The sequence below is a fragment of the Botrytis deweyae genome (assembly GCF_014898535.1).
Source record: "Botrytis deweyae strain B1 chromosome Unknown BDEW_015, whole genome shotgun sequence".
Lineage (NCBI taxonomy): Eukaryota > Fungi > Ascomycota > Leotiomycetes > Helotiales > Sclerotiniaceae > Botrytis > Botrytis deweyae.
Genome location: NW_024066222.1, coordinates 532,502 through 547,104, shown reverse-complemented (window position 1 = coordinate 547,104; position 14,603 = coordinate 532,502). Strand labels below are relative to the sequence as shown.

Genomic DNA, 14,603 nt, shown 5'->3' with positions numbered 1-14,603 from the left:
CTGCTGTTCAACTGGCACCAAAGAGCCATTAGTTTCAACTCGTCAGTGGTGACCGGTCTGGCTTCTTTTCGCTGATAGCATCGACCTCATCGTAAAGTCCTGGAGGGGTTCGACGACCTCGGCATCAATGGATACCAGTTATGACTAGGTAGTGATATAGGACGGATCTTCCTTAGATACTCAAATTCAAATACATGAGCCTTTTCTTGCTGGAGCTTTCCAACATGAACGTGAGGAATAAAGGAGCCAAAGCACTCCTCCGCATGTATGGCCTGACAATCTCATTTAGAGGAACATATCTTCATTCTTCATTCGATCTCACATTGAAAAGAACTAGGAGGATCTGGAAGCGATACTTCTTCACAAGGGCAGCCACATTAAAAAACAGATCTCATTGGTTTCTAAGAATTGCAAGGGTGGTGTCATTCACATGAGTTGATGATAGTGTATAAGTGTAAAAGTTATAAATTGCATTCCGCTTGTCTAACTAAATATTACAAACTTACAGTGGTGCTTGGCGCTCAGTATGATTTCTATTTCCAGGCGGCTTGCCAACCACTGGTTGGTAGTATACTGGCCTGGATAATTCCGCAAGCTGCAGCGCAATTACAGCCCCTCAACAGACTGACAATAGTCCTGAAGCTCAACGGGGCCTTGCCTTCATAATGTTCAATCGTTAATCAACGCTCGGTAGGGCTGCAGAGCAGTGTTGGATCGCGCAAAGTTGTGCAAAGCAGCAGTCGTCCAATTTATTATCCATGCCGATATGGGGGATGATGATTATCTAAGACCTCCAATCAATGAAGATATCTGTATGCATTGTCAGCAAATGATCATGATTATGTTATGTTGTATGACAAGATAGTAGAATTGAAAGCATTCAGGAAAAAATTAGAGTTGTTGTTTTTTGGTCTTCAGGGTGCGATGCACTCGGGGTTAAAAAGCTATGATTTGTTCATCACAAAGCTTGTGGATGGTACTCAATGTAAAAAGAAAAGATGATTGTGACTAACCTTTCATGAGTTGTGGTGTGCAGCGAACATGTGTTGAAAGTTGAAGTAGTAAGAATTGATGGAAACATGGGCGCGAAATGGTGAAGAAGGTTATCAGCCCGACCTCACCACTTGCAGTACCTCTGTCATACCATTTCTATGCGCATTAGAAAGCTGATATAACTTGCATTGTGTTCATTGAATGGGTGGTGATTCTGATTGTAATTAGAGAAGAAGAAAAATGAAAAGCAGAAGAGAACTTTTAAATTTACTCACCTAGCTTAATAGACTAGCGGGCGAGGGGCCGCTTCAAGCTTCCATGACATAATCAGCTCCACCATCTACACATGACCAAGTTTCCAGTATCATTTTGGCTGCTGCAGCTCCAGCAATGCAGCTTTTGAGGAATCGAAGGCTTGACAGAGTACGATACAGTGACGTTGAGACCTGACGTATAGTCCAATTTATACAGACACAAAAAGCTGTAACGATGTTGCTAGGGCAAAATCTAGCAAGGATTCTAATCAAAACTCATCACATGACATCCGTCAAAAAGATTGAAAAGATAACCAAATCAGCGAAGAGATTGGACTGTGCAGTATTGTTAAAAACTGGAAAGCCGCCTGGAGTTATGCTTGCGGAAGGAGAAATTGGGAATGCTGAACAATGGTTAGACGTCGTGAAGGTGGGTTAATCCTCGTGCAATTTCTTGGGATAGGAATCAAATTGTCTGGTCAGGGAATGGATCATAATTGAGATGCGGATGAACAGCTGATGATGTATTGAAAATGCAGAATCTGAGGTACAAGAACTTCGAATTGATGAAAAAAGAAGAGGTGGATGGGAGGAGGTTAGATGTACCTGCTGGAAAGGTTAAGCAATTGGAGAGTCTAAAGGATTACGGGATGGAGGTTGGAAAGGACGAGGAGTTGAGGAAGTGGTGGAGGTTACACATGGGCTTTATGAAAGGAGAAGATGAAGATTGATGGGTTTAACGAGGTATAAGGGGGTGGTATGATTCTGTGACATTCACTCGACCCGGAAACTATAGCCAAGCGAAAATGGTGTGGTCTCAGGAATGACTCAAAGCTACTCTCTGACTCGGCACCTTTTAACTACCTTCTGTCAACTCCCCTCAAGAGAGTGTCTAGCAACCTCAAAAGAAGTTTCACAATGGATCCCAGCAACTCTGCTCCTACGACGGCATGGCCTAGGTTGAATGACACCTCATCAGACTCACCACCCAACCCAGAACAACCACTCACCGCGGTATCATTGCCAACACGCAACTCTATCTGGGTCGATGAAGATGTCTCGACCGCTTATCCTCAGACTGCACGCCCTAGAGAAGATCTTCTTGCATCCTTCTTTCCATCAGACTCACCTCAGGTAGCAGCCATACAATCTCAGATTGAATCTGATCCATTGGCGTACCCTCTCGCATCTGGCTCGAACCAAGCACTTCCGGTACCAGAATCCACAACTCCTAATGATAGGAGAGTATCCTCCAAGTATTCTGAATATGATGTTGACATTCCTGTACCTCTTTCTGCGCGCTTTCAGCGTGACTTGCGAGAAATGATTGGTTCTCCATCTTCGATATATCCTGATAGCGCTCTACCCGAACCCCTTCATGTCTCTCGAGATTTTACCCCTAAAGCTTTGACATATCAAGGAGATAGGCATCCTGAACGTTCCCGCTCAACTAAGTCGATTCGCCTTTCAGAACTCATTCAATCTCCCGTGGGCGAGGGAACATCGGAACTTTTCCCGGAATACACGGAAGATATACGCCCAGGTAAATCCGCACATGATATTGTTCCGGAAATAAATCCCCTGCCCCAAAGTCCCCAGCAACCAGATGTTCAAAATCCTCATTCTCAAAAGCACCAACCGCAACTATTGGCACCTCCCGGATCGTCTCGACCAAAACCTCAAAGACGAAACACAAGATCATCATCCATAATCAGTGGTCTTGACCAAGGAATTTTCAGACCTTCGTCTAAATCCTCCCAGAATCGAGATCTCTTCTACGCAACCCAGAAAGACGACAGTAGATTCAGTCGACACCATCCCTCAAGCAAGGAATACATTCATCGACGAAGAGCCAACTCCCTAGACCGCACCTCCGTACCCACCGATCCCGAAGTCGCGAAACTCTGGGACGAACGAATCAACGCCGGTCAACAACCATTCACACCCAGCGATACGATACCCACATACCAAGAATTCCGACGAACAACTCAACGTGTAGATTCGCCTAGCTCAGACCGATTCCCCCTCCCTGCTTCAGCACTCTCTCAATACGAAGTCATTCCACCTCATCTCAGACCTGCACGCGAATCAGATTTCAGATTCGATCCGAAACTGGTGCAGGAAATATACGAAGAGAGATGGAAAATTACCGAGGGCTATGAGGATTTGCAGGCATATTTTAGTGATCCCAAAGAAGGTCCTTACAAGCACCTTAATATCAAGGAATGGGTTGAGCTTTTTGAATACTTGGAAGAGAGAGATCGGAAAGCGACAGAACGAGAGATCATTTTTGAGTTGAGGGCCAGTTAGAAAGATGTTGGGTATTAGTGACGATGGTTGTGATATCGTTGCTTGCCAAGTTGAGCGGGTATCTCAAGGCGTTTGATATGAGCTGCCATGATCAGAATTTAGGGAGTCTATTTTTGCTCACCCTATGATAATCGATGAATTATTTTGTTTCATGTTGTATTTTGCGAGTGTTTTCATGCGATTGATATTTTTTGGTTAGTCTGATTTTTCCTTCAAGTCGTCTCTAAATGCACCGGTTGTCACATGCTGATGATCTCCCTTTTCATATATGATTGCCAGTTTCTTTATCAGATTATAGGCATCAAACCCTCCATAAATTTTGTCAGTGGGTTTGCCATAGTATGAGCAAACTTTTTCCCATCTCAATTTCATCACATGAAACTTTCTTGGACGAGAAGGAATTTTCTTTCCAAATGTTTGATAGTTAGAGAACGTCATGCTTTTATCTTTCCATGACCTGTAAAGTCTGGTGAGCCAAGTGGAAGTCATTTCATAAAAGCATCAGGCATTCCTATCTCAGATTCATTCCAAATCCCTCTTTGAAACGCAAGCTTCGCGCAATATCATCAATATCAAATCGACTCTTCCACACCATCTATTTAAACTTTGAGCCATGAACGCCGTCCGCAACCTCTTTCCCCATCCTCACACTTTCTTCCCCAGTCATTATCGACAGAGCAGTAATGCTAGTAAACCGTACCATTATGCCCCAGGATGGTATTATCATCCAGAATCTGCTTCCTCGCCTATCAAACTCTCGTCCGAGGATGTCAATAACTCTCCACGACGACGACACCGACAGCAGAGAAATGATTATGAATATAGCCCTAGCTTACCAGTCAACAAAGGGGAGAATGCAAAAAGTAGAAGGAGAAATGAAGCGGATTTTCCAAGACATGGAAGAGCTGAAGACTTTTCCAAAAGACAAGGTGAAGGAAATGGGGTCTTCGCCGCTACGAAAAATGGTAGGAAGGGTATCGAGAACATGGAAAGGGAGAGAGAGGTGGAAATAGAAATGGAGATTCAGAGGAGAGTCGATGGGATAATAGAAGTGCAAGACGCGATATCTCGAGAACAGGATAGGATTGAGGATGAGTGGATGTTTCTTGAGAGAGCCTGGGAGGTATTGGGAGAGTGTAGGGGGATAAATTTGGAGAGGGAGAGAGATTTCAGAGAATGGATTTTGGCGGAAAGAAGTTTGAATGGCGGAAGTGGTCGAGTTGGAAGTGATCGGCGGTACAGACAGTGGAATGAAGGGAGACGGGAGGATACGGATGCTAGCAATCCAGATATGAGGGGGTGGTATTAGATACGGATGGGAGAAGAAAGAGGAAAGATTTCTGTAATCTGCCGCAAGTGAATCTAAATTCTTTGTCGGATCTTCCATTCGAGATCAAGGTCAAGATTGAATTGATGGTTTCCGATGAGGCACTTCACCATGCGGTCAGAACCAAAGGGATCAACTGCTTTGAGTATACAGCTATCAAGCCCTAAAATCTCATACGTCCGTACATTGAAGATATCGAAACCTCTTCATCTCGACAGCTGCAGCATCTGCAACCTCAAAACTTGAAGTACTAGGTAGTTGCCTACCTATATACCACATCTTCCACAACACGAATCCAAACACAAACGCGAAAGAACTTCCAAATCCCTACCTCCCGGGGCTACCAAGTAACCCAACCATCTCCCAGAACGATTGATCACCTACCCCTCCATCCCCCTCCATCCCGCCATTAAAAAAAAGCAAATCCCAAAAGAAAAGAATCATGACGATCGCCAAACTCGTAACCTACAACCTCCTCTTATCTCCCTCCCCAGGTCTACCGAAGAAAAAGAAACCTCAATGGTCGAACTTTCTTTTTCTACAAGTAGGTAGGTAGGTAGCCTTGTATCATATCATCTAGTTTTTACCAGCCAATTGATATTCATATACATGCTTCAACTCAAACTTCACATTGCTTTACTCATACATGTAATTTATTAGTACGCATTACATCACTTCACGCACTTTACGCACTTCACGCATTATTTCTAGATATCAATTTCTTTCTCTTTCTTCACTTCTTTATCTCAACTCATCTCATCTCATCTCATCTCACTTCTCTTCAAACTTCAAACTTCACTCCAACCCCTCCTCATTTTCCACTCCAAACCCATCATCAAATTTCAATCTTCACTCTCACCTTCATCTTCATCATATCACATCACATCACATCACGCCCCAAACTCCAAATCCAACCTTCACTCCTACTAAGGTTCCCCGCACCAACTTCCCAAAAAGAAAAGAAAAAAGAAAAAGAAAAAGAAATTCACTTCACTTCACCTTTAAAGTCCACCTTGGCTGGAGTCACGCAACCCCACCAGATCCGTACGCCACAAATCACAATTCACTCAACCTCTCCGGCTTCTTCTTCTTATCATCTCGCTAGTACGAGTCCTTCATCCACTCTAGTGTTTCCCCTCAGTAGCGCGTGTGCGAGTACGGTATTATTCTTCACTCGTTTCTCGTTTCCATCATAAAAGCATCTGCTGGGGAATTGTTTTTCTTCTTCTTCATTACAACCTTTCCTACGATTGCAAAAAATACCAGGAACGGATCCAGATTGGCAAGTCACGACAAAGTCCAAACTTTTCCCATTTCAACAATTTGTCAAACTTCAATAATTATCTTTGCTCGGTGATAAGAATTGTCACACTTTGGATTCTATTATCTTATCATATCAACTTAGCTTATTTTACCTACCTATCAATACTTTGACAGTAACAAAAAAGAAAACACAAAACAATATCAAAATGGCTGCCCACAGAAGACAAAGATCTCATCTTCCTTCTCCACCAGTCTCCCCGTCCCAGCAAACACCCCGGCCACTTCCTCTTCCTCTTCCAACAGAGATGACAAGATACAAAAATTGGCAAACAGCTCGCTCAAGTTCCATGAATACCAAGAGTGTGCCAGTCGCACCTCTAGCACGACGATCAGCGACAGCTCCTGTGATCGGTACAACCTCCGATGAATTCATAGATTATGACAGGAGTTCATCACCCGACCCAGAACCTTTCCCAAAGCGAGTAGTGCAAGCCGAAGTACCAACTCGGTACACTACCTCGTACTACCATATCCTTGGACTACCAGAGAGTCCTGATGTTACCACCGAGGAAATTGAAGAGGCCTTTCAAAAGCTCAGTAAGACTTTCCCTCCTCTTCATTCAATTTTAGGATTTTCTTCCAAGCAATTCTGATCCACTCCACCCGAGATCCAAGAAATCCAAACTAACAACCTTCACAGTATCAAATCCATCTTCCCATCCATCACACCACTATGATAATCTGGAGCGGATTCGTAAAACGCTCACTAGCTCCACTAGACGACGCACTTACGATCATGGTCGTCGTGCTCACTTACTACACCTATCTCAACTGCAAGATCGGGAGCGTTTTGAGCAAAATCACAACGACTCTGACAACCTTTCAGAAGATCGGCTGCGGTTTGAGAAAATTCGCAACGACAGTGACAATCTTTCAAAGGATCGAAAGACTACTGCTCGAGAGGTTAAAGCCTTCACCGACAATATGAGAATGAAAAGTCTAGAGAGCGAATTGAAGATGGTGAAGAAAGAGGTGGCGGCAACTTTTAAAAGAAAAGTTAAAGACATGGGGCTGAGTATGAGTTTGGATGGATTGGACGAGGAAGAGGGAGTACCTTGGGAGGAAATGGATTTTGGTACCAGGAGTTCCCAAATTGTGGGAGAAAGAATGGGTCTTGAATTTGAATTCAATGGGTCTGGTAGTGAGGTGGATTCCGGAGGTGAAGATGGATCTGAAGGCACCTTTTCAGACGGAGAGGAAGAACAAAAGGAGCCTAGAAGATCGGAAGAGTCTGAGCAAATCAAAAAGCTTGAGGAATTTGAAGAATTGTCTGTATCTGCGATGTCAGGACTATTTTCAAAGATATCTTCTTCTGAACTTGAAGAGACTCCGATTGCTCCAGAGACGATTCCAAAAGATGATCAAAAGAAATTGGATGTCAAGGAAGAAAGACTGTCTGCGTCTGAAGAAACAGTACCAATCCGACTGGCAGATTTCTCTAATACCGCAACGGCATCGCTCCTTACAGAAATAACCTCGAAGAGCGAACAAGAAAACCCCGATACCAAGGACGCAGATGAGAAGATTCCAGATTTCCCAAACATGACTCCAGAGATAATCTCCAAATCCGAACTCAACAGGGAACTTGTGGAAACCAAAATTGCAAAACAAGAAATTCCAGGAACTCTCAAACCCACCACAAACACCACCCCAACAACCTCCCCACCGCCCATCGACACCGATCTCCTCGATCTCCCCACCATCGTCGAACTCCTCTACCCAACACCTCTTCTCACCCCAGAAGCAAAGCCGAAAAAGAAAAAGGAAAAGAATTCCTGCAAAGAAATCTGGGAATTCGACTACAACTCTGATTCTGAGTACGCTTCCGATTCCGAGTCCAACACTGAGCCTCCACTAGAAGAACTGAGAATCCTTCCCGCCTCATCCTCTCCATCTCCATCCCCATCTCCAAGCCAAATCCACGAACTCCCCGGCTCCGAAATCTGGGAACTCGATTACCCAAACCACAACCCTACCCCCACCCAAGAACAAGAAAAGGAGGAAGAGCACGAAACCATCATCCTCTTCCTCCAATTCGTCATTGTGTTTTCCCTCGCAACTGCGGCGTGGGGTTGGTTTGGCGGGGGGTGGGTTTTGAATTTAGTTGTTGTTTGAGGTTTTCTTCGAGAAAGGGAATACAATGGCATGGATTAAACAAAATCGAATAAAATCGACTAAATGAGAACTTGAGCTTTAAATTTAAAATCAAGATGGAAATCGAAAGAGAGAACGACAAGAACCCATAACCCAAAATCCAAAACCGGGTATTGAGCCAGGAAGAAGAAAGATAGGAAAGAACAACCTCCAAATAACAATACGAATCAAGAAGGAACAAACAAATGAAAGAAGACACAACCAACCAACCAATCAACCAGCCAACCAACCCACCAACCAAACAACCTCAATCACATCACATCAATAAATCGCACGAACCCAGACGGGAGAAGATGGGAAATATACCAAACAGAGCAGACCAAAAATACCAAACAGAGCAGACCAAACAGAGCAGGAAGGAAGGAACGAAGGAAAGGACAAACAAACAAACACACAAACAGACACACAGATAGATACTACAGACAGACAGACAGACAGATAACTACAGAATTGTATAATTTGCGTATTGGCATATCATATTGGCATATCGTAATGGCATATCGTAATGCATAGGTATCAAGCAGAAACTTGCTACTTACTACCTACTTAGGTACTTATTACTTATTACTTACTCATTCTCTCGGGTTTGCAGACAGGTTAGCTGGGCTGGACTTGGCTACTAGGTGGTGGGTGGTACATACATTGATAGATGGAAAGATACCTAGGTACCTAGATAAATTGGTTACCTAGATAAATTGGCTACCTAGATGTGAATACACCAGATATGAAGGGGTATGTGAATAATCACGACAAAGAAAAAAACCAATTCAAAATCAATATCAATATCAACATCAATATCAACATTCATAATGAACCCAGAAATTCACAATAAAAATATACAAAGATTAAACCACTATACCTCGTCATTGAACCTTATTCTTTTTGATTTTGTAATATATAATGCTCGTGAGTTCTAATCAACCAAGCCAATACAGGGTATCTCTACTTCAACTATTACCCACACATTCACCTCATCCTACACCGTTCCCCGTGCCATATCTTCATAGAAATCTATCATATAAATATCATTCCCATGTAACCATCTACTAGCATGTTTTCACACACCTCCTCCATATACTCTAGAACTAACCACCTAAGCCTTTTCCCCCTCACCATCAGGTGTATTCGTTCCCTTGGAATGCGACATGCTATATGGTGCCTGCGAAGGTGTTGGTCAATGCCTATTCTCTCTAAATTTGATACTTTCTCCAATCTTATCCGTCGAATTGCTTCGAGTCGTTCCGTCTAAACCCCAGGATATCATAGTAAAGGAAATAAAGATGGAAATAAAAATGTATGAAAATCCCAAAACTAATGGCTCGATTCAAAAGCCGACGTGTCGAGGAAAATGAAGATAATGAAAAGTCGAAAAGAAAGTTAAGTAGTTTGACGTAATGAAGCCGGTCGAGAAAGGGACCTCGGACGAGTTTGAGAAAATCTGCATACCAATACCTGCTTCGCATTACAAATTCTCCAGGCCAAATTCCTCACGTTTCCATCTGCTCTGACCACTTCAGGTGCAAACTCGATACCAAACATATAATGAACAGCATGGACTACGCGTCTTGGGTATTTTCCATCTCTTGCTACCAATACCCCAAAACTTTCATCTACAGAGTTAGGAGCAATATCTGGGTCTCGATCGAAACAATTGCGCACTACAGGCAGTAAAGCTTGCTCGACTGCGCTGCGGATGAGAGATTGGGATTGAGAGTTGTCAGAATCAAGTGAAATGTTCAAGTTTGAGTTTTCGTCGTCGAAACGGGGAATGCGGATTTCGAATGGGAGAGAGATGGCCATAACATTATGTTTGCCATCGTGGTGGTAGCGGAATTCGAAGACTCCTTGAGTCCAGAAGAGTTTGTCGCCCTCAAAAATCATTTCTCCTTCCATGTAATCTTGAGTTGAGCCATCTATACGTTGCGCACCCGAAACAAACCTATTTGAAACGAGAATGCCTTTATCTGCTGGACTGGATTCGTATTCGTTAGGAACCGTGGCAACCCAACGGCCCGCTGAAGGAATTCGAGTTACTTCTCGAGATGCATTGTCAGCCACCATATACATACCTACCCAATCAGCATTACTGTGTTTTATCGGTGCTGTCCATTTCACTTTGATCGGTGCACCGTATTCGAAAACGAGAGGTTTGAATTCGTCCATTCGTTCTTGTGGAAGGCGGGCCGTGATTCCTTCTTTAGAAGTAGTACGCTTGTGCATGGCCGAGTCAAATGATGTACCCTCGATCGTAACAGAGTAATCTCTGGGATCGAAACCGGCCAAGTCTGGTGCAATTCTTGTCAGTGTTAGACGAGCAGGATATTGACTGAAGAGTGCAGAAGTATCTCTAAAGATAGTTGAAACACCGGCCGCAAATTTCGGTCTAGCGGCATCCAAAAATTCTTCGACAAAATGGCCAGTTTCTTCCAAAACTCTATCAACATTGCCATGCCATTTTTTGATTTGAGGTGGCAATGATCTCTTGATACTCTTTGATAGACCAGCTTCTGATCTAAGATTTCGGCCATACAACTTCTGCATGTGAGGTTTTTCAACAAATTGGAGGAATGCGAGTGTAAGCGTGTGACTGAGAAGCGCCAAGAAAAAGATAGCTCGGCTTCCTGTGATAAAAACTGCTCCCCAGATACCAGCAAGCCCGATGATACGTTCTGGATTATTCAGGTATCGATAGATACCGCTGTACGTTAGTTTGGGAGCGTGGTCGAAGAAAAAGTCTCCAAAGAACCATCCAAATTCACCCAAAGACTCGTAGATACTAATAGCCGTCCAGAGCTGAAGCGAAACCAAACCAGCACCCAGCACATGCCGTAACAAAACAAGTCCATAAGCCCAATCAGATGGCATTGAGTACATCTTCCAGGTTGCGGCAATGAAGCTTGCGTAGCACATTGTCATGCTTAAGTGGTACATTCCTTTCCATTGTCTCCAAGCTTCTTCTGTGCTATCACCATACTTGACGAAATGTCGTGTCCACATCTTTTTGTTCGATTGTCTATCGAGAATTATTCCGAGACCCACCGAGTACCACAAACGCCAGAATATAGCACTGATTACGAAAAGTGCCTGATAAACTGGAGTCGAGGGTGTGAGAGCAGTAATGAGAAAGACGTAACCTAGGAGTAAGAGAATAGAAACATCTGTGATCCGGAAAAGATCAATGTTGCCCAATCCCATGAGATTATGGACGGCTAATGGTTGTGTAGTATTAAGTGGAGGTGTTTGTGCGGGTGATGAATCTACACTATATTCAAGACCCTCTTTACTTGATGCTAGTGCATTGGCATGATCGATGTCGCTTGGGGTTGGATTATCTTGGTGCTTTCTGGGAGGTGGAGGGTTATATGTTTTGTCGATGTGAGGATTCTCCACAACGAGTAGAAATGCGAATTGAGCCATGTGTGCAACGATCGAGATTGCTAGCACGCTATAGCTTGCAGCCATCATTGAGATTCCATAATAACCAGCATATCCAACAGAATACATTGGATGGGGTGCCATTTCGAACACACCATCAAATGTCAATTCTTGATCGATTAGGTAAAAGAAGTCACCCCAGTACCATGCATAATCTTTTACGACTCGATGTGCGTCAAGCTTAACCCATAGGTTGAATAAAACGAGTATGATTCCTGCACCCCATCGGAGTGTTGACATGACCAGACTTTCATCAGATGGTGCGCCTCCACAAGCAATCGCGAAGAGACAGTATGATGTGAAATCACACATCAAAATGAGATCTACCACCCTTCGAAAGACCAACCATGTATTATACTCAATGGGAGCTTCCTCAAATTTGTAGTCTTCTGGTATTTTAGTCTCTAGTTCAGTCTTGATCAATTTGTATAACCACGGTCGAGGATTTTTGCCAGTAATTGGGTTTTCAAATAGATTCCATTTCTTTGCCCATGCGACTATTCTTTTGTGATGCGACTGGATATGAAGGAGATATCCAATGCCAACATTGTAGCATCCTCGCCAGAAAAGGAATAGGACTGCGAATACTGGTCTCTTCAGTGAACTAGGCAGCGCATAGAGTGCGAATATATGAAGGGCAAGTATGACCAATACGATTAAATCAGAGAGGTTCTTGGGTTGTCGAGGATCGAGCAATTGAGAAACCATATCATGAGTCTGGGGCACTGTAAATACTGTGGACCTGTTAGCTTGAAGTTTCTACACTGATACTGGCATGTGCAATCATCGAAATAAAATTCTCACTTACTGGTACCATCCGGCGTTCTGCCAAATGTCTTCTTGCCTTTGTCCAGTTCGAAGTCTTCGGACGGTGGCTCAGAACCACCACGGGCTGTCATATTATCCTCATTTGTGGTGGAAACATTGTTGATTCGTTCCCGTAAGCCATTCGAATCTGGAGACTTCATCGAAGAAGTACTCATGTCGAATGGGCTCTGCCGTGTTGAAAACGGCCGTCAAATGTAGTAGAGGCTTTAGATCTGTCAATCGAGGAGTTCTGAGCGTTTTCCAAGAAACAACACGTTGGTATAAAGAATGTAAGTGAAGTGGAGGTTAGCATGTATTTATGAGAAGCATATAGATATTTCTAAATGTTGAATTTATAGAAGTGGGTTGAACCGTATGCTGATGCTGTCCTTTTCTGCGGCGATCAAGGTTGTTGGATTTCAATTCAATGGGGTTCATTCATTAATAAAGTTGCACCTCGCACCTCGCATGTCTCCGAAACGATCAGACAGAGTGGAGGTAATTCTGACGAATGATATTGCTCAGCACCAGGAATACGGCAGTTTTACATTTGAATCTGGCTGGGAAATGGGAGATACGGGACCAGTTGAGATATGAATATGGATTTGGTTTGTCATATTGATCAATCACGAGAATGATGATGAAGTAGCTACTCGGCAGTATGTATGTGTGTGTGTGTGTATGTATGTATATGTGTGTACTAGATATGTATGAATGATTTTATGAGGAAGGTATGACATCCTTTATATCTTTTTCTTTCTTTTTTTGATTAATGTGACTATAAAAGTTGGGGAAACGCGTGGGGGATTCTGTAACCGTTTTCTCTTCTCTTCTCTTCTCTATCTAATCAATCAAATCGTGTTCATACTGTACACACATCATCTCTCTCTTCTCCGTAGCTCATTGTTTCATCTTCTCGGAAGCTGCCAACACACACGATAGTCTTCCGTATTCAATCTAATTATGCACGAGATGTTCTCAACAAAAAAAATCAGATGGAATTCTATAGAATCAAATACTAAAGATATACCAAGTAATTGACATGTGAAAGATCCAGTCGAATGGACGATCAATGATGTGATTCTATATGCATGGTCAAGGATACCTCGAAAATCCCCATTCTTTCTGCTAACCGACCAAAATCATATCTGGGGAAAGATGGAGAACGTTGACATTGTAAACTTTATTATATCAGATTCATCCTCTGTACAAGGCTCGGGTTGACGGAAGGATTCCGTCTTACCTGACCATCCCCTATCATCCACGTTTTCATCATCTGTCGTGTTACTCACAAAACACGACGGTAGCATTTCTGCAATCGAGGCTTGGACTTTTGATACATAGCAACTAGGAGCAGAGCCAATAAGAGACCTGCCCCCTGGAAAGTGACGGAGAATATCCAATTGATAAGAACGACTGTAAGGTTACCGTGCCTGTTCTATATTTCCCTCGAGAGTCATGTCTTGCCGTTTTTCATAAACAGTCTTGATCGTGGGGGTTGGTATCCATAACACGACTCAAAGTATAGTTTGACCACCTCTGTCGGACCAGAGACCTTATGTGTCAGAGCATGTGAACGCTAGTGTGCATTCAGACACAGATTCTCGTTCGTCGGTAGGTTAACTTTGTGATGACGGAAATATCAAGCAAGTCGTTTGATTGTGTGGTCCTGCAACATCGAACTTCATATTCATTTGAATGTTTGGGGCTCTAAGTAACGGGTAAGTGATGTGATGGTGTTGGAAACGTCAAAGCTAACGAACGAGCTAGAGAAACGATCACAGAACGGGAGTGACGGAAGAGATGCACAAGGTTCTGACACAAAAATGGTAGAGGACTTCGACATGATGTTCTCCGAGACCTTAGCTCAATGTCCGACAGATGTCGATATCTCAAAGAACCTCTTCAACTAGGAACTGGAATAAGCTCAGCTGATATTACAGTGCTTCTGTCTGTAGATTCACGGGTAACATTCCACATGATGAGATAAGCAATTTGAC

The 14,603-nt window shown here is 43.3% G+C and overlaps 5 protein-coding genes across 5 annotated transcripts; 4 read left to right on the top strand and 1 right to left on the bottom strand.

Moving 5' to 3' along the window:
• Window positions 1-1,396: 1,396 nt before the first annotated feature.
• EAE98_006870 (uncharacterized protein) lies at window positions 1,397-1,978 on the top strand (the record flags this gene model as incomplete). The annotated part of the gene is made up of 2 exons (XM_038954493.1): window positions 1,397-1,677; window positions 1,787-1,978. Exons 1-2 carry the CDS (start codon window positions 1,483-1,485, stop codon window positions 1,976-1,978), a joined length of 387 nt encoding a protein of 128 aa, XP_038809173.1. The 5' UTR covers window positions 1,397-1,482.
• Window positions 1,979-2,165: 187 nt separating this feature from the next.
• On the top strand, window positions 2,166-3,557 carry EAE98_006869 (uncharacterized protein; the record flags this gene model as incomplete). The annotated part of the gene is made up of 1 exon (XM_038954492.1): window positions 2,166-3,557. One exon carries the CDS (start codon window positions 2,166-2,168, stop codon window positions 3,555-3,557), a length of 1,392 nt encoding a protein of 463 aa, XP_038809172.1.
• A 613-nt stretch (window positions 3,558-4,170) lies between these two features.
• EAE98_006868 (uncharacterized protein) lies at window positions 4,171-4,866 on the top strand (the record flags this gene model as incomplete). Its single annotated transcript, XM_038954491.1, has 1 exon — window positions 4,171-4,866. The coding sequence occupies one exon, from the start codon at window positions 4,171-4,173 to the stop codon at window positions 4,864-4,866; it is 696 nt and encodes a 231-aa protein (XP_038809171.1).
• A 1,487-nt stretch (window positions 4,867-6,353) lies between these two features.
• On the top strand, window positions 6,354-8,322 carry EAE98_006867 (uncharacterized protein; the record flags this gene model as incomplete). The annotated part of the gene is made up of 2 exons (XM_038954490.1): window positions 6,354-6,744; window positions 6,848-8,322. The coding sequence occupies 2 exons, from the start codon at window positions 6,354-6,356 to the stop codon at window positions 8,320-8,322; spliced, it is 1,866 nt and encodes a 621-aa protein (XP_038809170.1).
• A 1,132-nt stretch (window positions 8,323-9,454) lies between these two features.
• Window positions 9,455-12,779, bottom strand: EAE98_006866 (uncharacterized protein; the record flags this gene model as incomplete). The annotated part of the gene is made up of 3 exons (XM_038954489.1): window positions 9,455-9,520; window positions 9,808-12,530; window positions 12,605-12,779. The coding sequence occupies 3 exons, from the start codon at window positions 12,777-12,779 to the stop codon at window positions 9,455-9,457; spliced, it is 2,964 nt and encodes a 987-aa protein (XP_038809169.1).
• Between the last annotated feature and the right edge of the window lie 1,824 nt (window positions 12,780-14,603).